Source organism: Tamandua tetradactyla, chromosome 13, assembly GCF_023851605.1.
Source record: "Tamandua tetradactyla isolate mTamTet1 chromosome 13, mTamTet1.pri, whole genome shotgun sequence".
NCBI classification, from domain to species: Eukaryota; Metazoa; Chordata; class Mammalia; order Pilosa; family Myrmecophagidae; genus Tamandua; species Tamandua tetradactyla.
The window spans coordinates 76,309,854-76,336,448 of record NC_135339.1 but is presented as its reverse complement, the minus strand read 5'-3'; the positions used below and the strand labels follow the sequence as shown (position 1 = coordinate 76,336,448).

The following is a 26,595-nucleotide window of genomic DNA, read 5'->3' as shown; positions in this document are numbered from 1 at the left end:
TTCCCTATCTTTTTAACGTTTTTAAATTGTTAAATATAACATATATACAAAAAAAAAAGAAAATAATTTTCAAAGTACACTCCAACAAAGCAGCTACAGAACAGATTTCATAGTTTGATAAGGGTTGTTACCATTCCACAGTTCCAGGTTTTTCCTTCTAGCTGCTCCAAAGCACCAGAGACTAAGAGGAATTTCAATATAGTGGTTCAGCAGTCATGCTCATTTATCAAATCCTGTCTTCTCTAGTGTTATAACTCCTCCTTCTCCTTTTATTCTTCTCACAGTCTGTAAGGATATTTGGGCTGCGCCCTTTTTAACTTTTTCATGTGGAAAAGGGGTGTCGATAATATAAGATGGGGGATAGAATTAGTTGATATTCTTGGAGAAGCTGGCCCCTCTGGGTTTCAGGGCTTATCTAACCTAGGAACCCTCTGGAGATAAGTTTCAGAAAAGTAAACTATGTTTTTTAATGGAGATAGCACGTACCTACCATAAAGTACACAGGTTTTAAGTATTCAGTTCCGTGAGTTTTGACAATTGTATGGTCCCATGTAACCACCACCCAAACAAGGTATGGGACATTTCTGTTGTCCCAGAAAGTTTTTTCTTGCCCCTTCCCAGTTCATTCCCTCCCCACCCTCACCCCAAGGCAACCATTATTCAGATTTCTTGTACCATAGATTAGCATTTCCAGTCCTGGAGCTTCATATCAGTGGAATCATATGATGTGTTCTTTGTGTTTGTCTTTTGCTCAGGGGATTCGTCCATGCTGATGGATGTGTCAAAAGTTTGTTCCTTTTTAATTGCCGAGTAATAGTCATTACATGACTATAACCCCATTCTGTTTATCCATCCACTTTCTGATGGACATTTGGGTTGTTTCCAGATTTTGACTATGGAAAATAAGTTTTGCTATGAACATTCTTGTACAAGTCTTCTCGTCACCATATGTTTTCATTTCTAGCAAATTCAGATATTTTTAAAATTATAGAAACCTTCCTGTGAAGTCGTAACAGCTCAGTCTAGTTAACTTTTTTTAATCAACATTTTAGAATCGGAGTGATGTTTTCGGCCAGTAAGGGACCATAAGACAGCATCTGATTCATCTGCTTCCCCACAGGGGCAGCCTAAACCCATGCCAGGGAAGGAAAATCTTCCATCTGCCACCATTAATGCAATTAGGAAGTCCTTCCAGCCAACTTGTATCTGCCAGGCTACATTTCAGGCTCTTTTTTTCTCTTGTCTGTTCTCAGTGGAATAAGAGAAGTCATAAAGCTGCGGCATGGTGCTCTCTGCCCACCAGTCTTTTCTTCTGGCAGTCTCCTTCAGTTCCCTTAACCTTTCATCAGACGTGTTTTCTTGGAGCCCCTTGCCCTTTGCCGCTCTCCAGGCTGCCCAGGGGTTCCCAGGCTCCTCCTTGCTTTGTAGTGCGCGTCTCTCAGGCCCGCGAGGAGTGCTGGTCCGAGGCACATCAAAGCAAACCCTCGGTGGGAACGGTGCGTGGGAAATCCCCACGCCAGAGCAGGTGGGTTAGAGACGGGTGATTCATCCCCTGGAAAGTTTGATCAGAGGACTCCTTTAAAAAGCACACTCCCCAGACCATTTAAATGTGCTCCGACGTGGGAACATTTAATGAGAAAGAACCCCTGTGCTGGGAATTGGAACACACCCTGGCGTGATGGGGTCTGACACCCCACCCCCACCCAGTTCTTGGCGCTAACCACCCTGCCGGAGCCTTTCTCTGTTGGGTTCCCCATGTTGGTCTAATGTGCTGTGTAGCTTCTGGTAGGAGGCTCTGTGCTATGCTGGGCTTCGTGGGTTCTGCTCTAAGCTAGTCGGACTCCGTCCCCATCCTGCGTCTGCAGTGTGCAGGGCTGCCGGCAGCCGCTGAAACTGATGGAGGCGGGTGGTTCTCCCAGTGTGAGTCATCACCAGGGCACTGTCCAGACTGTCGAGAAATAGGCACAGCCATGCCGAGGCCTGGGGTCCCCCCTTCTATTCTCAGGGGCACCCCTTCTGAGCCCCTCTGCAGATTGCTACATGGTTATACCAGCAGCTAACATTTGCTGTACTCTTACTCTGTCCCGCCTCAAGTATCGAATGCCGTGGATCACATCATTCAATCCTCATACCAAATCGATAAGGGAAAAGAGTTGTTGTCCCCATCTTAACTGACCGGGGGACCGAGGCTTGGGAGGTCACTTGCCCAAGGACACAGGGCTTGGGAGTGGTGGGGCCCGGGCTCTGGCCCAGGAACATGGACTGAACCATTCCGCTCCCCGCGCCTCCCCATGCCTGTTGCCCCACATTAATTATAGGGTTGGACAGCACAGAATCCAGGCACCCTAAAATTAAAACCTCCATTTTCCGCACTTCGCCTCCCAGGCCTGCCTCACTGTGATCTACCAGAAAATCAGCTCACTTGACGGGACTTGTTGTCCGTAGGTGGAGGCAGGCTGGTGGTTTCACCCTAGCCCGAGGGCCTCACCCTCTGAGCTGGTGTTTACTCCCAGGTATTTGGGGAGGGAGCCAGCAAGGTGTGAGTGCAGGTGTGTTTCACCTTTTCAAATGGAGTTGTCCATTTGGCTTTTCTGAGCTTTGGTTTTACTACTGTAAACACTAGTCTGCTGTCTTTGTTTGTATTTTGTCTGACTGGCAGGGTCAAGGCACAGATTGAGGTCCATTCGTGGTTCGTGCCTTGAACCAGCGCCGGCTGTGACCCTCCTCGATGCCCTGCGCAGAGGCTCTGGGGATGTTTCCGTGGCCGCCCCTCAGATAGGAAGAGCTTCAGATACCCTGTTAATCCAAGTGTGGTCCTTTCAGAGGGTCCCCCCTTCCCAGCCTGATTCCAGGCCTGTGGGAAGGATCACCTCTCTGCAGGCCAGCTCAGATCCCGCCGGAATGACACACTTTCCCAGGGTGCTACAAGCGCTGCTTTCCAACCACACCTGTGGCTGCAGACCTTCTAGGCCCACTTGTGTGACAATCTGATTCAGCTGTGTCTCCCCCACAAGACTTGTGTTCATGAAGGCAGAGCCAGGTGTCTGCTGTGGTCACTGCTCTATCCCTGGCACCCAGCTCAGTGCCTGGCGTAGAGCTGATGTTCAGTGTACTTTTGACAATGAAGGAGTGGGTGACAAGAAGTTCTCCAGCCCAGGGCTCCCACACTGACACCTAGGACTTCTCAGCAGCCTCACCACTACAGGGCCAGGTTCACTGTGATTTCCCACAGCTGCAGCACTGGGAATCTCTTGCTGAGCAACCTGGACCAGTGCTGGGTCAGCAGCCCTCTGAATCCATGCTGTTGAGAGGCAGAGTCAGCGTGGCCTGCAGAGGGCCCCAGGAGGGCAGACACGGCCAGGGGAGGGGCAGGCGTGAGTTTTCACGTAACACATAAGTGGTTGTCTTGAGAAAGATGTACCCGCTCTAAATTGAGCAGTTAATAGCAGCACTAGACTGCCTTCTGTTATTTTGCACAGGAAGTGAATTTAGGTAACAATATGGGAGGAAAGAACACAAAATGCACACGGAACACTATATTCTCCCAAGGCCTTGTATGATCTTTGTCATCTGAATATTTTCATGTACTTGTAATTCGCCTGTGTGTATCCTGCTTTACGTATTTTTTTTTTTTTTTTTTACAGTTACAATTACTGCCTGTGCACATTTCCAGGTCTTGATGGTTCACGTACATTTTCTGTTTTGGCTCCTCTGAAATTCAATTTTTTAAATTTAACAGTCTTGAGATATTTTTATAAAACAGTAGACAGCATGTTATTTTCCATCATTTGTGTGTACTGATGGATATGCCATAATGGTCAACAAATCCCCCATTGGTAGACATTTCCTTTGTATTCTATATTTTTTGTTTTCTAATCTCATACAATATTGCAAGGACCGTCCTCCAATAACATTTTGTTGACCTGCTGTGGTTCATCTGTAGGGTAGTTTTCTAGAAGTGGGAATGTTAGAGAATATGAACACTTTAATATCACCCTCCAAAATCACTTCCAAAATAGTGGTGCCAATTTACACATGCTCTAGCGATCCATTTATTTTCTACAGCTGCTTACGGGGTGCATGTCAGTGCGCCATTGTTTATTTCCCCATTTCCTATTGAGACTTTGAGTACTTCCCGTGTGCCAGGTTGTCATTTTCAATCTTTGTTAGTTATGAGGTTACCCTACTCTTTCATATACTGTTTTATATAGAGATCCCTTAATATTTGTGTTTAGTGCTCTTGAACACTTAGAGATTAAATAGAAACAAACAGGCAACATTTCTTCATGATTGTTTTCCTTATTATGCAGATGAGGAAACCAGGGCTCAAGGGTCAGGTGTTTTGCCCAGAATTACGCAGAGACCCCCGCCCCCTGCATCCCCCTGTGGGGCGCTGTCCCTCTGCCCTGCACTCCAGAGAAGGAAGAGGGTCTCAGCCAGTAGAAGTGTGGCGCCTGTGGCTGGCTATGTTTGGGACCCATAGTTCCCTCCTGCAAACGATCGCAGCCCATGGTGCAGGGGTGAGGTTGTGACTGGTCCCAGCAGGGCTGGGCTCTGAGTTCGTGGTCCCCTGGGCTGATGGCTGAGGAGCAGTCCAGCTGGAGCCTCTTCTTCATTCTCAGGGTTCTGTTTTTGCGCAATTGGCTGGAATCTGGGCAGTCTGTGACTGAGGACTTAGACGGATACCAAGCTCCCTCCTTCGCTAGGGGTTTGAATTGGGTGGCTTGGATCAGTAACAAGGTCTCCAGCCACTGGAAATTATCAGCCACAAGTTTCTAGGAAATGCAAATTAAGGACCGCAAAAGATATACAAGATTTCTAAAAGGAGAAACACTAGGATGAGCTTCCTCTGAAGGCTTTGGAAGAAAACCTTCTTGGGGGATTAAGAGCAGAATAAGAGTAGGAGACCAGCTTTTCCCTGCCCAGACAGCCACTGGGGAAGCAATCCACCCTACACAGAAAAGATTTAAAAGAGGGGGTGGGCTGTGCCGCAGCAGGGTATGATTTTAGACCTCCCAGTTTCAATTCCCAACACACTGATTCCTCCAAACCCAGACCCTTAGGATTTGGTACTCTGGGGTCCCCCCAGTGGCACCCCACCTAGAGCACAGGGAGCTAAACTTCTCCAGCCTGGGTGTGAGCTATCTTATCTCGTCATTGCCCTTAGATTAATTCATCCAAGTGATTTAGACAAGGGCTGGAAGTATTTGTAAATTAAGTGAAAGTCTAGGAAACCCAGAGAAATCTCTGCTTGGTAGAACGTGAGGCAGATATGGGGGCGGGGGCTGGGGGGTGGGTGTCTCCTGAAGTTATTTTTCTGTACCTCATCCCTTTTCCCCCTAGGTTATAAAGCTAGCAATCAGCAAGTTGTTATTTCTTTTTTGGAAATCTCTCAACCCTCTTTCTCATGGCTCTTGTGTGCTTTTACTGGAACCCAAGGAGGTGACAGTATTTGTCTCAAGGGGCACACTGTTTCTCTCCAGAAGTTCTTTCTTTTCATGAAGTCATATGCAGCCCACGTCCTCTGACCCCCTTCACAGGTTCTGATGAGGAGTACATTTATATGAACAAAGTGACGGTCAACAAGCAGCAGAATGCTGAGTCCCAGGATAAAGGTATGGGGCTGGGAGTGTTGGTGGGGGCCGTCTCTCTGGAGGGGGAAAAGATACATGCCTCGGTCCCGTCCCACCCCTCCTCCCTCCCAGCCAGCACCACAGACGGGCCTGGCCGGGTGGAGCTATTTTTGGAGCCACATTTTGGTTGATGGTATTTTGGGATGATATATTTTGGGATGTTTCAATGGGCCACCTCCTTTCCTCTTAAAGGTCTCCTGTCCCTTTCATGGATAAGGGATCAAAAGTCTCCCATCCCCTTCAAGGATAAGGAAATTGCCCCTAAAATCTCTTGTTTATTCCCAACATCATTCCAGGAATAGGAAGTCATAACTCAGATATTCTAAGCAAGGAGCTGTTTACAGTTCCGATCCCACGGTCCTAGTGTATGTCTTCTGACAGAAGTCTGGATTTCTGTGGGGGAAGGAGGACAGTGGTGTAATAACTGCCTTCATGTTCAAAGGTGCTGCCCTGGGCAGGAGGTTTTCTCTTCCATTGGAAGGACCCCGTCTACCTTCCGTGGTGCCTCGCTACCCCGCCCTGCCACGTGCACTGCTTTTCTCTGTGAAAGTCTCCAGGTGTTCGTCTGGCACGAGCCCAGGGAGGCCCAGAGGCTTGCGGAGCTGGCTCAGAACCCCTCTCTCCCTATTCCCAAGCTTGTGACCCGAATGCAAAGGTTTAGGTAGGAGGGGGAGCACAACTCTCCAAAGCACTCAGCCTTCCGGAGACTGCTGGGGACTATCTATACCGGCTTAGATTCTAGGCATCAGCCACCAAAGCCTGGGGATCAGGTCTGCCTGAGTCGGTCTGTCCCCGGTGGCTGGGCGTGGGCGATCAGGCTCCGAAGAGCCTCTGGTGTCCTTTCCTCCACCACCACGCCTGAGGCCCAGCAGAGCTCCTCCACGGGACAACTGGCCACCCTGCCCAGGGCCGTTTGCCGTCTGGATAAACTATGGGAAGGAAAGAGCCATAATCACAGGGTCGGTGCTGACAGCATCCCATTTTAGTGACCACCAAGCAGCTCCAGGGATTGCTGAAGCTCTGTAGCGGGACTGTTTTTGACGTGGGGTGGGGCGAGAGAGGGTGCGGAAACATTCCAGTAACCCCCAAACAGGCTCCTTCCGTGGACACTGCCCGTGGCTGTGGTACTCGGGCACCCTATTCTTGGAGGGAGGACAACACTGCCTGGGTCATTAACACCTGCGCAGATTATATCTGCTTGGTCCACATGACCAGACATTCCTGGGTAACAGGATTGCACTGCGAGTCAGGCACCCCTCATCGGAGCCCTTCTCTGCTTCCCGCCCACAGCACCCAAGGAGCAGGAGCTCCTGACCAATGGGGAGCCCGGCCTGCATTCCTCAGCCCCTCAGAAGAGCCTTCCTGACCTCCCGCCACCCAAGCTTGTAAGTGTCAATCCAAGATCCCCTGATGTCCCCAACTTGGGTTTGGTGAACTTCCAGTTGTCCTCGCGGGCTTTGGTCCACCTGGCATCTTCTGAGCCCCTACTGTGTGCAGGGCATGGAGCAAGTTCTCGGAGAGAACAAGCAAAAGTAAGCCTGTCCGCAGGGTGCTCATCATTGCTCAGGATCCCGGGACCCAAGATGCTGCACATGGCAGGCCTGGCGAGTAGAGGGAGACCCTTTCTCAGGGGCTGTCCTGTCCCAGCCGTGCACCAGGCTCTTTCCACTGTTCTGTGGGAGCAGGTGACAGCCGTGTTCACCACTTTGGGCCACAGTGCCCTTTTGGAAATCAGACCTCACTGAACTCTCGTTAGAGCCCCTGTCTTGTGGCCCCCGAGGGGACACTGTCTGTCACTTTACTGTATGGGGAAGCTGGGACAGTGCTGGAGTGCCAGGATGATCTCCCTTTGGAGGAGGCCCCATGAGCTGGGTTATAGCTGGCAGGACTTGTCATCTCAGGCTAGACGCCACTGGATGGGCTGGTTCTGAGGTCCCTGGTGCCCCCTCACCACTGATGATGCTGGTCACTGCCATTCACTGAGCTTCTGTCCCCCACCACCCATACAGACATGACCCTCCCATCTCCAGTGGGGAGCAGGTGGTATCACTGTTTTCCTATGAGGAAGCAGAGGTTTAGAGAGTGAAATTACTCGCCAGGTCCCACAGCTGGGAGGGGGCAGGGCCAGGGCTTGCACGTGAGTTTCTTGGTTTCCTGGTCCCCATGCAGCCACCCTGATTTAACTTACTGCCACATGCTGATGGCCAGCCTCTGTGCAGATAAGGGGGCAAGTTGTGCTATCTCCAGCTGCACCCTCCCCTGCGCTTAGGGGGGCCACGGCCCTCTGCTCCACCATCCCAAAGCCGGCGGCTTCTACCAGATGGCAGAGCTGGGGTTCTGACAAAAAGTTTTCCAGTGTATTCCAGGCATCACTTGCTGGGTGGGGGAGATAAGGAAAGGTGGCAGCTCTGAGCCAGGGCTGGCACTTTCCTATCCTACATTCTGCTTTGGATTCTGCCTTGGCCTTTGCCGAGTGGAAATGCCACTGTCTGCCATCCCTGGGTCCATCCATACCTGGAGGGTCGGGGGTTGGTGTGTTTGACTCTTACAGGCACTGGGGACTGAGCGGTGCTGCCTCTTGTCTAGGAATCTGTGTTTAATCAACAAACGGGGTGACCTGAGGGGACCCAGGCCTGGGGACAGGGGCGTGGTGATACAGTCAGGTCACAGGGCAGGGAATTGCCGTCCTGGCTCACGTGTCCCCGCGGCCCCGGGATCCCGGCGTTGAGTTCCATGGCTCCTTGGCCAGCCCGAGGGGGCGGGAGAGAAGAGTTAGGGCCAACGCCTCCCTCCAGCACAGGCGGCTGTGTCACCGGTGCCCAGGACTGCTCGGGGCCAGGAGAGGCTTTGTCAGTGTTTGAGAGAAACCTGGTGCCAGAGTTGGGGAAAATGCCACCACCCAAGAATAGTCCGATCCTGGGGTGGCCTCAGATGGGTGGGAATTGTTTCTGTGGACGAGCTCCAGGTCCTGGGAGATTTACAGCATCAGCCAGGGCCGTCCTTGGGGAGTTTCTCTGCCGCCCTGCCTGCAGCTGCCTTTCCCGGGCCTCCAGGGGGCTGCAGGAGCCAAGGAGGTGGTGGTGTGAAGCAGGGAGTCTCCCCTCCTTGTCCATGTGTGTGCACATGTCTCCTCTCCTGCAGGCCGCCTCTCTGGGCAGGAGGGGCTCTTTGTCCAAGGCCCCCAGATGGGTGGTGTCAGGGTGGAGTGGGAAACAGCTGTGGCTGCTGGCTCAGAGGGAAGACGGAAACCAGAGCAGCAGCAGCAGCTTCAGAGGGAGCGTGGCAGCTCGGACCCCCGCCAGGCCAGGGCCTGGAGTGACCCTGCAGCCTCCAAAGCCCCACCCCACCCTACCCTGACCCCAGAGCCCCAGGGCTCCGTGGCAGCACCTCCACCTGCATGGCCCACTCACACCCTGGCCTGGCCCGGGCTCGCTGATGGCTGCAGCAGCAGCTGGGGTGTGCCAGGACCCCATCCCCGGCTCAGGATGCTGACCCTCCACGGACCCTGAGCCCTCCTAGCCAACCCCACTGAGTCAGTACCGAGCAGACATGTCCAGCAGGGGAAGGGGCAGCCAGGGGGCAGGAGCAAGCTCGCGGGTGTGGACGGTGACTCAGGCAGCTGTGTGCACAGCCAGCTGCTCTGGTCACTGCAGGAGAAACAGATGTTTGCTGGCCACTGTTCTCCTGGCTAGCACGGCCATCTCCGCCCCATCTCTTCTCTGAGCCTGAACGTGCGCGAGGCCTCGGGTGAGCTGCCCCATGGAGGGAGCAGCGTACCCCACAAAAGGACATTGCCAGGGTCAGTCTGCACAGCTGGGGCTGGCCTTTTCTATTAACTTCCACCTGGGGAGGTTCCGCAGTGCACTCTGGGCAGGGAGCTCAGAGCTGCCAGGATGCCTCGTGCCCACTGGGCCACCCCATCTTCGGCTCTTGTGTCTGAATCTGGGGTCAGCAAACTGCTGGCCGCGGCCACATCGGGTGTGCTGCCTATTCACTGGAGCATAGTCACGCTGTTCCTTAACATATGGTCAATGCCTGCTTTCACGCGACCGTGGCAGGTTGAATAGCTGAAACAAATGGCCTGCAAATCCCTAAAAGATTTACAATTTGGCCCATTACAGAACAAAATTTGCCAACCTCTGATAAGTCACACTGAGCACAGTTTTCTCTTTTTCCTCTGGAACCATCTCCAAGTATGGAGATGGTGGCTTTCAGTCCTGTGCTTCCTTTGAGCCACCAGAAATTCATTTCATGTTTTGAAATCACATCTCTTCCGCATTTTCATTTAATAGTCACCACCTTTATCGTCATCATCATGATAATTAAAATAATAGTCCTTTATCCTTAACTCCAGGAGATTAGGATCTCTCTCCCTTTTGAACTCTGAGAGCAGACCATTGAATCATGTGATTGTTCTCTTCCAAATTGTTTGTAAATTGTTTTATCGTTTAACCTGCCACAGTGCATGTCTTTTGCCCCAGGAGGGGCCCTGTCCTGTTTCTCAGAGTGTCATATAAGCCAGGCAGGCCCCAGAGTCTCCTCGGCATCCTCCCAGAGTACATCTGTCTTTCCTCCTCCCAGCCCATGTACGTGCAACTTTTCTCCCTTTGACTGGTACTTTTACATTTTATATTTTTAGGTTAGTAAAAACTAATATCTACTGAGTGTTTAATAGTGCTGGTTTTAATCCTTATAACAGTCTCATGGGATAGGTATGGTTTATTCTCCCCATTTTACAGCTGAAAAAAACTGAGGCACAAAGAGGTCAAGAAACGTGTCCAGAGTCATGCAGCTAGAATGCCAGGCCCGGGATTCAAGGCCTGATCCTGGAGGTTGGATTTCTCACTGCTGCCCTATGGTCACCTCTCCACATGGACACATACAGTGTCTGTCAGAGACATAGGATTGAATGGCCTGGGAGAGCTCACCCCTGCTGTTCTGCCCCCGAGCAGGAGGGCAGGCCCGGGTGACAGCCCTGTGGTGGTAATGGCCTGTGAGGTGCCCCTGCCGAAGGTTCAGCCCCACTTTGTCCTGTTCTGATCTTGGGATCCTGACCTGGAGCCAGGTCTGGGATGGCTGGAGTTTCTCTGCAGACGGGACCTCCCACTTCCTGTAAAGAGCTGTTGGGAATGGGGCTTGGGGGCTGGAGGGAGAGGCCCAGCCAGCTCAGGAAATTAAGACCTGCTTATAGTACCTTACCACTGCTGAGGTGAGGGGATGCATTCTCCTTGGACCCCAGGAAACTAGCTCGTTGACGACTATGGCTAAGTCTCATAGAAAGCCCGTTTTCAAACTGCCGGTTGACCTCTCCACTGGCCCCAGAGGCTTCAGAGTGGCTAGGAATGGCCGACGGGAGCAGAGACATTTCACCAGCCAAGTTGCAGCAAAGGTGGAAGTTCACCTGTTAGCAGCTGTTACTGGGTACCTACTGTGTGCATGGCTCTGGTAGAGAAGTCACAGACCCAGGCCGTGGGGAAGGGGCCCTGCCTGTGGTGCCATCCCATCCATCTCCCTCCAGCAGCTCCATCTGCCTGCTCAGTAGCAGCACCCCACCTGCTTAGGAAACAACCAGAGTTATTCCATTCCTTCCTGCGAGGTGGGGACCACACTCTCAGGGGCTGGTGTCAGCAGCCCTGCTGGACTGATGGTTGTGAGCCTGGCCCTGTCTTGTATCAACAGTATTGATGTGAGGCCAGATCAAGTCAGAAGGTACCTGCTGGTGGACCCAGGTTGTCCGCTGGCCTCTGCCGACCCTCTGTGATACCCTTTTCAGGCTGACCCTCTTTGGGGCACGCTTTTCACCATTCAGCCTGAAGTCCCCTAGGTGTGGAGGGTCTCTAGACAATGATAACAACTATCTCCATGTACATAACATGTGCTGGGCAGTATGGAAACACTCTCACACTATTCTATGATCTCCCTTACTGTAAAGAACCTTCTACCGCTTTTACCTAGAGTCCCTGAAGCTCCAGGTCTGCCTTCTCATGTAAAACACCCAGCTCAAGGACTTCTTAAAACCAGGAGTGGGAACCCACATCAGGTTTCTCGGGGGGTTCATGATATAGAAAGACACCAGAGACTCATGTTCATGGATGCTTGCGCATGTACAGTCTGTAGATGGAGTAGATGGTGACATCCATGCAATAATCTACCTCTTTTTTCTCCCCTGCTATTGCTTATAAGGTTAGCTTCATGTCTAGTGGCCCTTTTTTGGGTGGCATAATGGAGGGATAGAGAATGATTTCATGCTCTAGGTTTCTGCACAATTGCATGTTTTCTTCATTCCACTCAAAATGTGCTCACCCACCCCCATCCCAAGTAGGAAGTTAATGGGCATCTTTGAGACTCATCTTGAAGGTCCTCTCCTCTGTGCATCCCTCCTTGATCCTAAAAGTTCCTCACGCCCTCCTCTGGTTCCTACGGAACACGGAGCCCATCTCCGTCATAGCACTACTTCCAGTGCTGTTAAGCATCCATCGCCTAGCGAGCTCTTCCTACAAGCGAACTGCTGAATCTCTGGATGTGTCCCTAGTATAGAGTCCACAGGAGGATCCATCCAATATTTGCCAAATGAATGATGGAAGATATTCTGGTGACAGTCTGGTATTTAGAAACATGGCCATCTTCCTCCTTGTGCTACTGAGTAGCCCAAATGCTTTATGGGCTGTCTTAACAGCTTCCATGCCAGCCTGACACTGTCCAGCCCCTGATATGTATTGTGCATATGGGCATAGCCGTGTCATACGTGCGTGTCAAAGGGTGCGATCCTCATTCTGTAGAGGGGGAAACTGAGGCTCAGCAAGGGAGGATAGGCAGCTTGCCCACAGCCCTGCAGCTGGATGCAAACAGACGTGGTGGGGCAGGTGAACGACGGGCTCATGATGTTCCACATCCTTCCAGCTCGCTGGGAGCCCGGCCGGCATTGCTTCTTCTCGACTTCTTCCTGCCTCCACCTGGAGGGTTAATTCTAAATTGTTCCTTGTGCATCATGCCTGAACATGTTTATTTGTTCACTCCACAGGTTCTAGATCGGAAACAGCTCCCCCTCCCGAAGATTGAGTCTTCGGAAGGTTACTATGAAGAAGCTGAGCCATACGATACGTCCCTAAACGGTACAGCCAGAGGCCTGGGAGGGGTCCTCCCACTTCCAGTGTGGATGCTTGTGCCTGCCAGGCTGGTGGTGGCCGACACACCTGCCCGGGCTGGAAGGCGAAGGGCATCCTGGGCAGGCCGCCACCAGAGGGCGGGGCCCGGCTGACAGCTGGCCACAGGGTGTTTGGCCTCTGTTCTGAATGGGAGACCCAGCCCGTCTGGAAGGAGGGGCTCGGGGTGGCACACAACTCAGATGAGCTGGTTTTCGGTGTCTGACGTTTTCTGCGTCTCCCAGCTGGATGTTGCTGGATTCGGCATAGATGTGTGATAGAGACAAGATGAGACACTTAAATTCCAGTGACAGAAAACAGATAGCAAATAGGTAACATGTAATGCGGCAGGTGGTTGTACGTGTTCGGATTGCAAGTGGAGCAGGGGGCGTGTCATGGCAGAGAGGCAGTTGTTTTGGATAGGGAAGGTCTCTCTGATGGCATGACCTTGAGCAGATTCCCTAAAGAACTGGGGAGTGGGTCGTGTAGATATTTGCAGGAAGGACTCTCCAGACAGAGGGGACAGAGCCTACAGTGGCCCTGAGCTCCTAGTGAATTTGAGGAACAGCATGGCTGGAGGCAGGGGAGACTGACAGGAGATAGGGACATCCAGGTGGCCTCCAGGCCATGTGGAAGACTTTGGCTTTTGCTATGAATCACGCTATGAGCCTTTGGAGAGTTATTTAGCAACTGACCTAACTTGTGAGTTAAAACAATGGCCCTGGATGCTGTATGGAGAACAGGCTTTGGGGACAGGGCTCACACTGGCACTCCCTTTTCTTGGCCAGTGGCTCTCAGCCTGAGGAAATCAGATCAAAAATACTTCTGGAAAGGAGGTTCTAGACCAGAAAGGCCCTGAAGGTTCTGGAAGAGGTAGCTGTACCGGAGCTCCAGGGCAGCAATATTCTGGTTCTCTTGTTTTCCTCTTCTTACCTCCTCTGTTTTCTTCCTGCATAAATGAAAGGGCTTTGGAAGCATAAATAAATTTGCAAATGGAAGCGATGATGGCTCCTGGTGGTAGGGCTGAAGGGGACAGTGTTGGTTCCATAAAGAAAAGGAGCAGGGATGAGCTGGGATTTGGAGCCATGTCGAATTCTTTTTTCACACTTTACCTGCCTTGTGGTCCTAGGAACAGTGTGGGTGGCAAGGGCCTGTTTTGACAAACTGAGGTTATCCTGATGTTGCAGACATCACTTAGTTTTAACACACCAAGTGTGTGAGGCGTTGCTGAGTCACCAGTCTGGGCTGTGGTTTCAGACCAAAGCCGAGGGTGCTGCACTGATGTCTGGGACGAGTCTGGAAGGAGACTCACCTCCGTGAACACCCCCAAGCATCCTAAGCCTGCCTGTCTCCAGGTGTGTGCAGTGCCCGCTGGGGCTTGCCTCCCAGATGCCCCTAGGCGGGGCCTGTGTGTGGGATAGACATTTCATCTTGGGCTTTCTTGAGAGAGACACAAATTGTCAGAAAGACCCGGGCTTCTCAGTGTTTATCTCTTGGTTGTGAATTGACTTGTGAATAGACTTCAGTGCAGCCAGGACTGGGTCATCATAAGGACAGCTTGAACCCACCAAGTAGAAGTGGGTCAGGAAAGTTCAAAGATGAGGGGAAATGCAGCTGCAGAAACAACTAACATGGTAGGAGGGAGAAGGCCAGGTCGCCTTGGCTGTCCTGGAGGATGACATGCCGTGAAACGTGCACATGTACCAAAAAGAGAGGGCTTCCCCTGGTTATACGCTGGTCTGTCCTCAAGGTCCCCTCGCCTGACCTTGCCAGGCGGCATGTCATGCCGATTGCAACAGGAGGGACAGCTGTTGGGCCCAGCCCCTCGCTCTAGGTGGTTTGCTGCTGGTGATGTTGGAGACTTCCGACGAAAGGCCAGCCTCTTGGACTCCTGTCCTGCTTTATCAGCACCGTCCCCACCCTGCTCTCCTGGGTCTGTTTCCTCTGAGTAAAAGTTTAGTAAGTGCTCTGAAGGCCTGTGCTGGAGATGACTGTCCTGAGACGTCAGGTACTTTATTTACGACCTCTCATGCTGGGTCGTGCTAGCTGCTGGAGCTTCAGTTGCCACTAACAATAAAAAATCTGTTTCTCACTCACACAACAGTTCAGTGTGGGTATAACTGGTATTTTAGGTCCCCAGGCTTCTTCCATGTCTTGCTTTACCAGCCTCTAAGACCATAGAATCTTCCAAAAAGCAAGAGTGGAGGGCTCCTCTCCACTTCTTAAAAGTGCCAGCCACAAGTGACACCCATCCCTTGGGATGGCCATCTCAGGCTGTAAAGGGGGCTGGGAAATGAAGTCCTGGGGCACCTCTCCTGACAAACCCATACCTCCGATGGGAAAGCACAAGCTTCTGGTGGACAGACAGCTGCGTCACCACTTCTGGATCTCTCTTTGTGTCTCTGAACTTGGGTCTGTCCTTCTCTTCACCTGATCTCTGTCTTGCCTCTGTCTGTGCCTCTGCATATCACACAGGTCATTCTGGCAGATGCGCCCCCACGGGAGCCCTCAGATGGGAGCAGGTGCCCGAAGGAGTCATTTACGCCACGATCACCTTGGGTACTGCTCGTCCCCAGAATGGGAATGCCAGTGTCTCCTTGCCTGCCGCCCAGCTCCCAGGACAGGGTGCATGCTCTGAGTGGGGTCGCCTGTCCCCCTCCTGCCCTCACGCATAGGTCTTGCATGGCCATGCCTGGGTGCCACCCTTCCAGAAGGAGTGACTTTCCCCCGCCCTCTACAGACCCCTGCTGGCAGCATCCAAACTCATGGCTTAATGACTCTGAGACCTGCATGCCAGCTGCTGCAACAGATAATCCCCCAAATTCGGTTTATAGTAACATAAGGGTTCTTACCCACGTGGGCATGACTGGCCAGTATATTGTTCTGCGCCCTGATCCCAATGACTTCCCACAGGACGCAGTAGGGCATGTTCTCCCAGGGACAGCAAAAATGGGAATGGAATTCCTGACATCCTGTCTTTCACTCTTCTTCCTCCTGGGGCCCCAGGAAGCTAAGTATCTGTTTTAAGAACTCCTATCTTTCTGTTGTGCTATGATTCTCTTAGGGAGAAATAAAATAGTTAATCCATTTGCCCTCAGTTTCCTCCCAGCTACTTAAGGTGCTCAGCTTTGCTGTTTCTTCTGTTACCTTCCTGACATGGAAGGAATGAAGGCAGGGGTTACGGTTCTCTATGAAACGCGTGGGAAAAACACAGAAGCACAAAAAAGTGGGGGAAGCTCCCCAGCTTCTTCACTCTCAGCTCTCTGGCCTCCCTCCATTTATTTTTGCTCCTGAGTGAAATATCCCAGGAACATTGTTTATCGTTCTTATTTCATTAAATGCACAGATAATGCAATACTGACCGCACATTAAAAAAAAAAAATCACCCCGATCCTATCACTCTACCATAACAACTGCTTTGACTTCTCCTTCTTACCTCACCGTGTTCATCTATTTGCATATGTAATTTTAATGATGCCCTTTCGCTTACTACCAGATGTTAAGGAATGTTTCTAGTTGCCACTAGTCTTCAGAGTTTTAACGGATTAGGGTTGCATGGTATGTTCCTAAGTGCCTGAAATCATACTCCACCTACCCAGTCTGCTGACTATTAAATAGCACTTGAATATCTTACTGCATGGAACCCCACCACACCTTTTTTTTTTTTTTTTTTAACTAGTTTTCTAGGATAAACTCCGAGGACTGGGATTATCGGGTCAAAAGGGGTGTTTTATGGCTTTCAAAACAACAGGCTGCCAGATCCAGCACTGTCAGATTAGGGTCTCCCACTGGGTCGCGCCACTTTTTAATCCTTGCTCATTTAATAGGTATAACATTATGAACAGCACAACTTTTTAATTAAGCCATGGAGTAGTACCACAGTACTTTTAAAGAAAACTGATATTAAAATATATAAAGTGTCCTTTTTAGAAGTATTAAAAAACACATTTTCACTGCTATTATAGGTGAAATAAGTGTTGCAGTAACCTCGTTCCATTCTCCTGTATTCTAATCACATGTGGTCCGGCTTTCTTAGTATGCAGGAAACTAGCTGTGCAGAGTGTAGAAGGGGGTTGTGGAGAAGGGAAGACTTGGGTGCACAGGGCTGTCTCTTTTGGAGGCGTGTCATGTGGGGGAAAGGGGTGTCCCATCACCCCGACGGGGGGGCCTGGCATGGACCACTGAGAAGAAGTCCCAGGCAAGCGGGTGGGGGGCCGGTTTCCTAACTGTTAGGGCTGCCCAGTAATGGAAGGAAGTGCCCGGAGGTCTGGAGGTGGTGAGCTCCCCGTCCGTGCGGAGTTCAGGCAGAGGCTGGCGTAGCCTCTAGGTGGCTGTGGACGCTACTCCTGTGCTGAGCCGGGGTGGGCCGGGGTGCCCTGGACCCATCCTCTCTTCTCCGTGCCCTGCTTTTCAGGGTCTTTTTGTTTCCTTCAGGAGTGGTTTTTCTTGGCCTTGAATGAGCAGAACAGTGAGGCCAGGAGAACAGAGCAACTCTCGCAGGGTAGTGGGGGCAGAACGGCGGGGGGATGTGTAAGCGAGTCATGCACACTTCAGGCTTTGGTGAGGTTTGGAGTTCTTTCAAAACAGAGCAAAACCTTGCGGCTGACTCCTTGCGGGAGGTGAGGAACAGGGTGCAAGAGCCGCGTCTGGGCCGGGAAGTGCCACGCAGGGCGGGAGGGGGTTCGGCGGTGGAGGGAAGAGTGGATTTAAGACGGGGTGACGGCTGCGGGGGCGCTTAGGGGTGGGGAGGGCGCCGCCTTCCCCGGAAAGCCGTCCCGCTGCGGTTTATTCAGACCTTTATTCCCGAGGCGCCCAGACCCTCCGTCGCCCCAGGGAGAGAAGGGGCCCAGCCCGGTGGCCGGCGGGGGTTTGCGGCATGTGCAGCCCGGGGCCCGACGGCGGCCTTCTCCCCGCACCCCCAGGACGCCCCGGCCCTGAGAGAGCCCCTCCCTGCTGAGGAGCCGGGGCGGGCGGGGGCGCCTGGCGCCAGAGGACCGGGTTTGGGGTGACAGGGGTAGGGGAGGAAGACGGCTGATGCGCGCCTGAGGGGCTGGGCGGGGACCCCGGGGCGGGGAGGGCCGCCCTGGCCGGCGGGCCGTGACCCAGCCAGTCTCCCCCGCAGAGGACGGGGAGGCCGTGAGCAGCTCCTACGAGTCCTACGACGAGGAGGAGAGCAGCAAGGGCAAGTCGGCCCCCCACCAGTGGCCGTCGCCCGAGGCGGGCATCGAGCTGATGCGCGACACCCGAATCTGCGCCTTCCTGTGGCGCAAGAAGTGGCTGGGGCAGTGGGCCAAGCAGCTGTGCGTCATCAAGGACACGCGGCTCCTGGTCAGTGGGCCGCCCGGGGGGGGGGGGGGGGGGGGGGTCCCCGACACCGCGGGTTTCAAGCCGTTCTATATCGGGGGTTTAACCCCCTTACCCTGAGGGGATACGCAGAATTCCGTGGGTGTGGATGAATGTGGGTTTTCTTAACTAGAAAGTTCTAGTAGTTTTCATCAAAGGGAGCCATCATTACCCCCTCCCCCTTCCCGTCCACACTTTTCTCGCAGATCTTTTTGTCCGTGGCCCATGGGCTCCTTCATGCCCAGTCCCCAGTCCCACTTCTCGTGAGAATCGGGCTTTATCGGCCCAGAAGTTGCAATATTTTGAATGATTATAAAACAAGACCCATAAAGGCTGGCACCAGAAGATGATGCCCGGACAGCAATCCTGTTTCCTATAATGTTAAATTAAAATTCACGGCTCTATGTCCTGATTCAAAGCTCCATGGAAATGTTATAAACACATCTCTTCACTCTTTACGATGCATCCTGCTCTGATCACCTGTTGTTTGGATAATTCTGTTAAACAACCCTCTAAGTAACCCCCCAGCCCCCCTTCTTACAAAGGAGAAAGTGAGGTGCAAAGTAGTTTCTTTGGTGGGGAAAGAAAGTTCCCTCCTTTTCTAACACAGCATCTTCTGACTAAGCAGACGATAAACTTAGTTTTCATTCATTACGGACCCTCCAAGGGGGAAGCTGAGTGAGAAATGCTGAGTGGTAGAGAAAAAGTTTGCTCTGCCTTGGATGAGTGGCAGCTGCCCTTATTGGTCACCTTTCAGGACGAAGTTTGAGCTGTTGGTACAAAGCAGGGCGATGGGGCCTTGCTGGCAGTGGGGGGCAGGGGTGAGGGTCAGAAACCAGGACGCGCGTGACTGCTCTCTGCCGTTTGTCCCTCTGGCTTTGTGGGCTCTTGGTGGGTCTGCCGTGCCCCGTTGCCTTCTCCTTGGCAGAACCCGGCTGGGCCTGGAAGCCCTGGCAGCCCGATCGGTCTCCTCTCTCTCCTTCCAGTGCTACAAATCCTCCAAAGACCACAGCCCCCAGCTGGACGTGAGCCTGCTGGGCAGCAGCGTCGTGCACAAGGAGAAGCAGGTGCGGAAGCAGGAGCACAAGCTGAAGATCACGCCGATGCACGCCGATGTCATCGTGCTGGGCCTGCAGAGCAGGGACCAGGCCGAGCAGTGGCTCAGGGTGAGGGAGATGCCGGGGCTGTGGGGGCTGGTGGGGGGGGGGTGGGCTGCGCCCCTCCAGGCCTTGGAGGGCTTCCCAGGGTTCTGGCTCCCCGGCTTTCTCCAAAGGTGTTGTCAAGGGCAGAGGGTCGCTGCCCTTTATTTTCTGGGGGCTTCCCGTGTTCTGGGCGGCAGCTGTCAGTCTGCTGGCAGTCGATGTGATGCAGGGTCTGAACCCTCTTCAGTCGTCTGGATGTGGGCACTAGGAGAAATCCGTTCACCTTCTTTGCCAGTGAGGACGTACCACCAGCCTCCTTAGCAGAACAAACGTGGCTGCCACTTGTTGAGGACTTCCCACAGACCATGGCCTTTTAGCAAATCTCACCCATCTAACGACACTGCGTGGGGAGGGGCTGGCATCAGTGTCCCCCTCTTACGGAGTGGAAATTAAGGCTCAGAGAAAGGAGGTGACTTGCTGAAGGTCTCCTGGCAAGTCAGGGGCCACATCGGGTTTCAAAACCCAGGACTGTCTGACCACAAGTCCTGTGCATTCAGCCACCACCACTGCACACAGTCCGCTCTGCCTCACCCTTGTCCATGCCTGCCCCAAGTTAGGGATGACCTTGACATTCAAAGGAGGATGAGGTTTGTACCAAGAGGGGGCCCACATTCCACCCTGTCCCAGCCCACGGTTCCAGAGCAGCCTCCCATTCCAGGAGGGCCCCTGGAGAGGCAGCGAGGGCCAGAGCTGCCTCCTCCCTGCTTGCTCTGCCCCCTCCATGCTCACTGCCAAGGAGCCTGATGCCCAGCTGCAGCCCCCGCCCTCCCCAGGGACCCTGCTAACATAACACCTTGGGGCCCCTCAGATACACTGCAAACTGAACAAACCTACTCCGCCTCGGTGAAGTTGTGACTGAAGACAGTATGGCCCTCCTCTAAGGCAGAGTCCCCCAGCTCTGAGGCAGGGGGCTGCTTCTTTGAACCTGCTGTTTTGAGACTACCAGGCCCAGCATCACTGTTTCGGAGCCAGGCTTCTGGGAGGCACTGAAAGCCACCTCGATCCTTACCGGCAATTTCTCAGGTGCCTGAAGACGGTGGCACAGGACAAGGCCCACGGCCAGGGAGGGTTGTGTTTGGCTTCCCCACTCTCCATGGGGAGCTCCTCCTGAGAGAAGGCTCACTCTGGAGGGCCTGCCTGTGCAGGGCACTTCACACACACCAGTCTTGTTGACCCACCTTACAGACAAGGCCACTGAGGCTCAGGCCTGAGGTCCCACACTCTACCTACGGCACCAGGTGACAAATTTGGTGTGGATCCAAGACCCCAACTGAGTCAGTCCCCCTTCCCCATGGCCATTCTTCCTTTGCTTCCTTGGTTCTTCTGATTTTAAACCTGTTTCCACAAACTGCTGTAAACAGAGACTGAACAAGGAGGGTCACCAAAGTAGCTCTTGGTATCCCCGAGGCTATTATCCTCTGGGAATCCCCGAGGTGGCCCCCGGCTCAGAACTGGGTGCTTCACTGTGAAGCCAAGGCCACCTCTGACCTTCCATGTCTGCCTCCAGCTCAGCCCCCTGGGTGCCCGTTAAAGGCTCCTTCTTTGGAAGAGCCTGGGGTGGACCATGGCAGGTATGTCTGGAGAGCTGGCCGGCAACCAGGGCGGTTTGCAGACCCACACCCAGAGCAGTGTGGACGGCTCCACAGCGAGCCCCACACCCTGAGCAGTCAGGGGACCATCCAGAAAATTCAGTTCTTCATGCCCTCCCCACAGAACAGCCACCCCTGCCCTGAGTGGCAGCCTGTCCAGGGCAGGGAGGAGGACTGTTGGGCGGGGGCTGGCAGAGGCCCAGTCCTTCACCCCCAGAACCTGAGGGGCCTGCAGGAGAGGGGGCTCAACAAGCCCGTCCTGCTGAGGCTACGCATGGGCCGGGTCCCGGGGGCTGAGGGTGGTTCCCTGGTTCTCAGAGACCAGGCATCTTTTCTCTCCCTCCACCCACTCTCCCCTGACTGGAGGGGCTCCAGGCGGCTGTGAGCACAGGCCAGAATGGCCTCTGGGGGGCATGGTTTCCCCGTCAGCTTCCCTCTCCCTCAGGTCATCCAGGAGGTGAGCAGCCTGCCTGCCGAAGGACCCCCCGAGGGAAACCCATACACCCCAGATGGCCAGCGCCTGAACGGTCAGAAAGTGAGCCTCTGCCCCTCCCAGGAGGAGCTTTCCATTCGTTTCTTCTCTGTAAACATTACAAGTGTAAAATCAGGAGCTTTTTTTTTTTTTCCCAATTTCAGCCTAATTAGTAATAAACGTGCAATGCTTGGACACTAACAGTAATTTTAGCTTGGAAGGAAAATTAATGAAACTAAAGCAGACCTAAAATATTTTCTTCCCTAAGGGGGGATGCTTTGTTGAAACAGAAGTAGCTTTGCCCTACATTCTTAAGCATGGGAATTTATTTTATGAGCCTCTTCCTTCCTATTTGTTCCCCACAACCCCCCTGGGGCTGCGTGAACTATCTCAATGTTGCTCCCACCAGAGGGTCCTAGTGCTGATTTGCGTAGATTTTTGGGACCCCCGGCTTAAGGGATGAGGTTGAGGAAGTCAACTCAGGTGCTGTCCCCTTCACATGGGGACAGTCCATGTCCCTGAGGCTCTGCAGGTAATACCTGAGGCCAGGGCTAGCACAGGGCACACAGGGGGTCACTGTGACTCATCTTGGGGTCTCCACCCCTGGCGGGGAGGAGAGCACAAGGGTCCACAGTGGGCACAGGCCACCTCCCATGAAGAATACCCACTGTCCTTCTAGAGAGCCTTCACACAGGCTGATGTTGTATTTGTCTCGTACATTCTTTGAGTACTGGCAAGAAAACTAAAATCATAGTGGACTTGGGTTGTCTTGATGTTGAGATGAAAAACAAGACCTGGCATGCCTTGCTTCCCTGGCCGGGTAGCTTCAGGCCCTGGCCCCTGCCTAAGGCCAGACCTGTGGGTTGGGAGCAGGTTAGCATGTTTCCCCAGGTCTGGAGCAGGTGGTTCCCTTGAGGAAGCTTGCCTGGAATATTCTGAGTGCTCCAAGTTCTCACAGCAGCTGCTGCTGCCCTAGGGTCCCAACGCCCTGGCTCAGGGAGGCTCGTAACTTGTGCACCGCCTGGCTGGAGGGTGCTCGAGCTGGGATTCGAGTCAGGGGCTGACCTCTCTGGAGACACTCCCACAACGTGGTGGTTAGCCCAATCAACTCTCCAGACCTCCGCACTCTCCCAGTACAAGTCGTTCCCAGTTTGCCAGAAAACGTCACTGGGGGATTTGAATGCCTCCCCCTTCCCACTGGCTCTGGGGTTATTGTCACCTCAAGGGCTAATGTTACATGAGGTCAAGCAGCCATTTTGAGAACTTGTGCATGTGGATGTGCACTCGAGAAGGAAGGCGCTCTGGGATGGAGTAGGGAACCTCAGGAGGGGTAGGTAAAGGCATGTGCCCCAGAAAGCCCCAGAGGGAAGCTTGGCCAATGTCCCCCCCCGCCCCGTGTCTGGGGCAGGGGTGGGAGGTGGTCATCTCTGACCTACACCCAATGGCCGTCTTCTTATTTTTTCCCAAATTGCATCTCTAAGGTAACCATTCCCAGCCCATGAATGAGGTAACCGTTCCCCCATTGTCTCTCTGTCTTCCGCAGCCAGACGTAGCTGAGAAGTGCCTGTCAGCCTTGGAGTACGGAGGCCCCCTAGACGGCCACCCCGAGGTCACAGAGACCAAAGACGGTAAGGATGTCCACGTCACTCAGCCTCCTGGCTGGGGTGGCATCCCAGGGTGTGAGACTGTCCACCCGTCCTGGTGGGCTTCAGCAGCTGATTCCAACACAGCCTTTGATTTGAAAACTACTTAGAAATGCTACAGCTCACAGATAACAGGAAAAGAAAGGACATGACCAGAATGAAGTGGAGTCATGAAATTCTGGGGATAAAATATTCTTTGATCTCTTCCCGTTTGCTAATTCAATTTCAAATCCCTTTTAACAAAGACAGTTGGTCAAGAGTCTCAAGTGCTTACATTCTACAAGAAATGTCTGCGTCTCTCTTTTATATGTGTGGCTTTAGACAGGCACCTCCCTTTGGCCTGTGGATACTGGTTAGGGGAGCAGGTGTGTGCGTGTGTGTGTGTGTAGGGAGGAGTGGGGAATGGGTCTTCTTTTTTGCCCATCTTCTGATAAGGGCATGTTGGTGGACGGTGTACAAGGCTGACTGCCTTCTCTTCCTCTTGACAGTCAAGAAGAAATGTTCCACTGGTCTCAAACTCAGCACCCTAATGAGCCTGGGCAGGAAGAAATCCACCTCGCTGGAACCTCCAGAGCGGTCCCTTGAAACATCCAGTAAGAATCATAGGAGTCTCCAGTGCCAGAGGCTGGAGCTTGTCCGCAGGGACATAGGCTCAGGTGGTAAAGGCAGGGGGAGCTTAGGTCTTGCTTTTACCTAAGGATGGAGAGAGCCTGGAGCACGCAGGTTTCCGTTAACTCTCTTTACCTAGCCAGACTCCCTTGCTGCAGTAAGAGCCTTTGTGGCAGTGAACTTACGTTCACTGGATCCTATTTATGAAGCATGTCAAGTACAGTTTTAGGTTTCATTATAGAGGGGCCCAGGCAGACGTAGGACACAGTTCCCAGAGATGACAGCCCAGGAGAGATGATCGCTTTATGCTCCTTAATGACCCTCTGTGCCTTCTTAGTAGTTAAAAGAACCAGGGGACAGACTGAACCTTTCCTGCTGCCATCACAGATGGCTTCAGGAGGATGACGGCTTCGTGTACTTGACCTCTGAAAGGCAAGTGGGAGCTGAACAAGCCAGAATGGAGCCGTGGGCAGGAGCAAAGCCTTTGAGGTGGGAGCAGGCAAGACCTATTAGTGGGATGACAAGAAGCCCACATTGCTGGAGCAGAGCATGTGCACAGGTGTGGCGTCATGGGGTAGGCTCACAGGTCCAGATCGGGAGAGGAGCCGGGCCTTTCCCAGAAGACGGCCCAGGATTAGGGGCCAAGCCCGGCGTGCTGACCCCTACCCTGGCTCACTGCGGTAGCCCTCCTTGGGCCTTGCAGCCTTTTCCTCTTTCCTTCTAGGCTCTTGTCCCAAGTCCCAGTTAAGTGCATTGTTTTTTGAGGCTGGCAGGTGGCTGGGGTAGAATAGGAAGGCAGCAGACCAGGCCACAAGCCCCTTGCTTTTCCAGCCAGGATGCCTGCTGATGGCGCAGCTCTGCCAGCCCCTACAGCCTCCAGATCGCATGGTGTTTTGCATGTGGGCGTGCTCCAGCGAGTCCCCGTCAGGAGCTGTGGCAGGTTATTGGTGGAAGCCCCCTCAGCAGCTAAGCATGCTTCTCTCCCCTGTGGCTACGGGAAGGGCAGGAGAGAACACAGTCGCTCTCCTTTCCAGAACTCGGGTGCTTGGGATCAGAGCTCCCAGCCTGTCTTGACTGAGCTCCCTCAGGTCCAGCATGGTGATGGGTGTGTGGCATCTGCTGATAAATCAGGACTTCTACTTCGTACTCTCCAACTCTTCCATTTTGCCTCTGTGATGTGATGTTAATGTGGCTCTGAGAACTCACAGTCCCAGTGGTAGTGTCCAGCTCTGGGCTGCATGGGAGGGTGGCCAGATACTTTCCCCCTATTGCAGGGGTCCAGTTTATCCCACTGCCAATCCTTTCTGATGGAGGAGGATGTATCCATTCCCTAAATCCATGCCTCTGAGCAGAGGAGCATGGAGACCTGTCAGCCCACTGCACGTGGTGGGGGATGCAAAGGGTCCTGAGGCTGGTTTACTCATCTTTGTGGCCCCAGGGACAAATGTTGGCACATGGCGTTAGCTCAGCAAATGTTCATTTAATGGAGTGGAGGGGCATCTTCTCCTTGGGGAGCTGAACCTAACACAAAACCATTTCAGAACAATAAAGGATTGTGCAGCATGCACCCCAGTGCTGGCAGCCTCTGCAACTACCAGAGAAAGAGTAGGTCCCTGGTGGAGAGGCCACGGGCCAAGACCTGGGCACTGGAGATGGGCCTGGCAGAGTGCCTGCCCTTGAAAATCTCACTGTGTACAGCTGGGGAGGCCAACCTGGAAACAGATGGCTTCATTGTCACAGAGTCCCAGTGTTCTGAAGGAACGCTGAGCAAAGAGTGCAGGGCCAGGGAGGGCCCTCTGGCCTGCCAAGTCTGGGAGGATGTGGGGGAGCCGGCCCAGGGCAGAAGGACTCTGCAAGCTGTGACTGCAGGCCAGGCCTGGAAAGGGTCTGAGAGGGAGCCAAAGCCTTAAGGTGGTAGAGACGACAGGTTAGAGCCTGAGCAAGGAGATTCCAGCAGGGAGGAGGTGTTGGTAACAGCCTGAAGGCTGGGAGAGCTTCTGCCCTCTGTACTCAAAAGGGCCTGGTCTGAAGGGATGACTTACCTCCCTCTGGACATACCTTTATCTGAAATTAGTACAGTTGTGCTGCCGCCCCACCCCCACCTCCCAAGGGTCTAACTGCTTCCATGAAAGAAGAAATGTGCTGTGAGATTTATAGCTCCTATGAGGTAAGAATGTTTCTTGGGTAAAGCATGACAGATCCTGAAACCAAGATTTAGGGGGCCACACAGTGGCACCAGCCCTGGGTGCCCCGGCTGCAGGTACCCACCCTGCAGCTGCATGCTCTCCTGCAGCTGTGTGCCCTCCTGCAGCTGTGTGCCCTCCTGCAGCTACGTGCCCTCCTGCAGCTGTGTGCCCTCCTCCAGCTGCGTGCCCTCCTGCAGCGCGTGCCCTCCTAAAGCTGCACCTCCTTCTGCAGCTGCGTCCCCTCCTGCAGCTGCGCCGCCTCCTGCAGCTACGTGCCCTCCTGCGGCTGTGCCTCCTCCCACAGCTGTGCCTCCTCCTGCAGCTGTGCCTCTTCCTGCAGGTTACCTGAACGTCTTGGTGAACAGCCAGTGGAAGTCACGCTGGTGCTCCGTCAAGGATAGTCACCTGCACTTCTACCAGGACCGGAACCGGAGCAAGACCGCCCAGCAGCCCCTCAGCCTGGTTGGCTGCGAGGTGGTCCCAGACCCCAGCCCAGACCACCTCTACTCCTTCCGCATCCTCCATAACGGGGAGGAGCTGGCCAAACTCGAGGTACTGAGCGGCCGGCCAGGGTGTGGCAGTGCAGAGGGCCTGGAGGTTGACAGGACCCTAATCTTGCCATGCGCGGTTTTACTTGTCTTTGCCGAGACTGTTTGCATTTCTTAAAATTTCCATTCCTTTTCTGACCTCAGGGTGGTTGGGTTATAGGAGAAGGGCAATGAGCTACTTCCTGCACTTAGGGCCGGAGTATTTATAACTCCTGGAGCTGCTGGAAA

General features: G+C 53.4%; 1 protein-coding gene across 4 annotated transcripts in view; it reads left to right on the top strand.

Moving 5' to 3' along the window:
* AFAP1L2 (actin filament associated protein 1 like 2) overlaps window positions 1-26,595 on the top strand; it is a 102,511-nt gene that overhangs the window by 66,201 nt on the left and 9,715 nt on the right. For 3 of the 4 annotated variants that reach the window (XM_077126094.1, XM_077126093.1, XM_077126095.1), the window contains 9 exons: window positions 5,541-5,615; window positions 6,924-7,018; window positions 12,655-12,745; window positions 17,898-18,103; window positions 19,105-19,284; window positions 21,355-21,444; window positions 22,925-23,009; window positions 23,513-23,617; window positions 26,160-26,371. In XM_077126094.1, the coding sequence (XP_076982209.1) occupies window positions 5,541-5,615; window positions 6,924-7,018; window positions 12,655-12,745; window positions 17,898-18,103; window positions 19,105-19,284; window positions 21,355-21,444; window positions 22,925-23,009; window positions 23,513-23,617; window positions 26,160-26,371 (1,139 nt within the window). Of the gene's footprint in view, window positions 1-5,540; window positions 5,616-6,923; window positions 7,019-12,654; window positions 12,746-15,250; window positions 15,335-17,897; window positions 18,104-19,104; window positions 19,285-21,354; window positions 21,445-22,924; window positions 23,010-23,512; window positions 23,618-26,159; window positions 26,372-26,595 lie in introns of all 4 variants that reach the window. The other variant, XM_077126096.1, reaches the window with a different exon arrangement.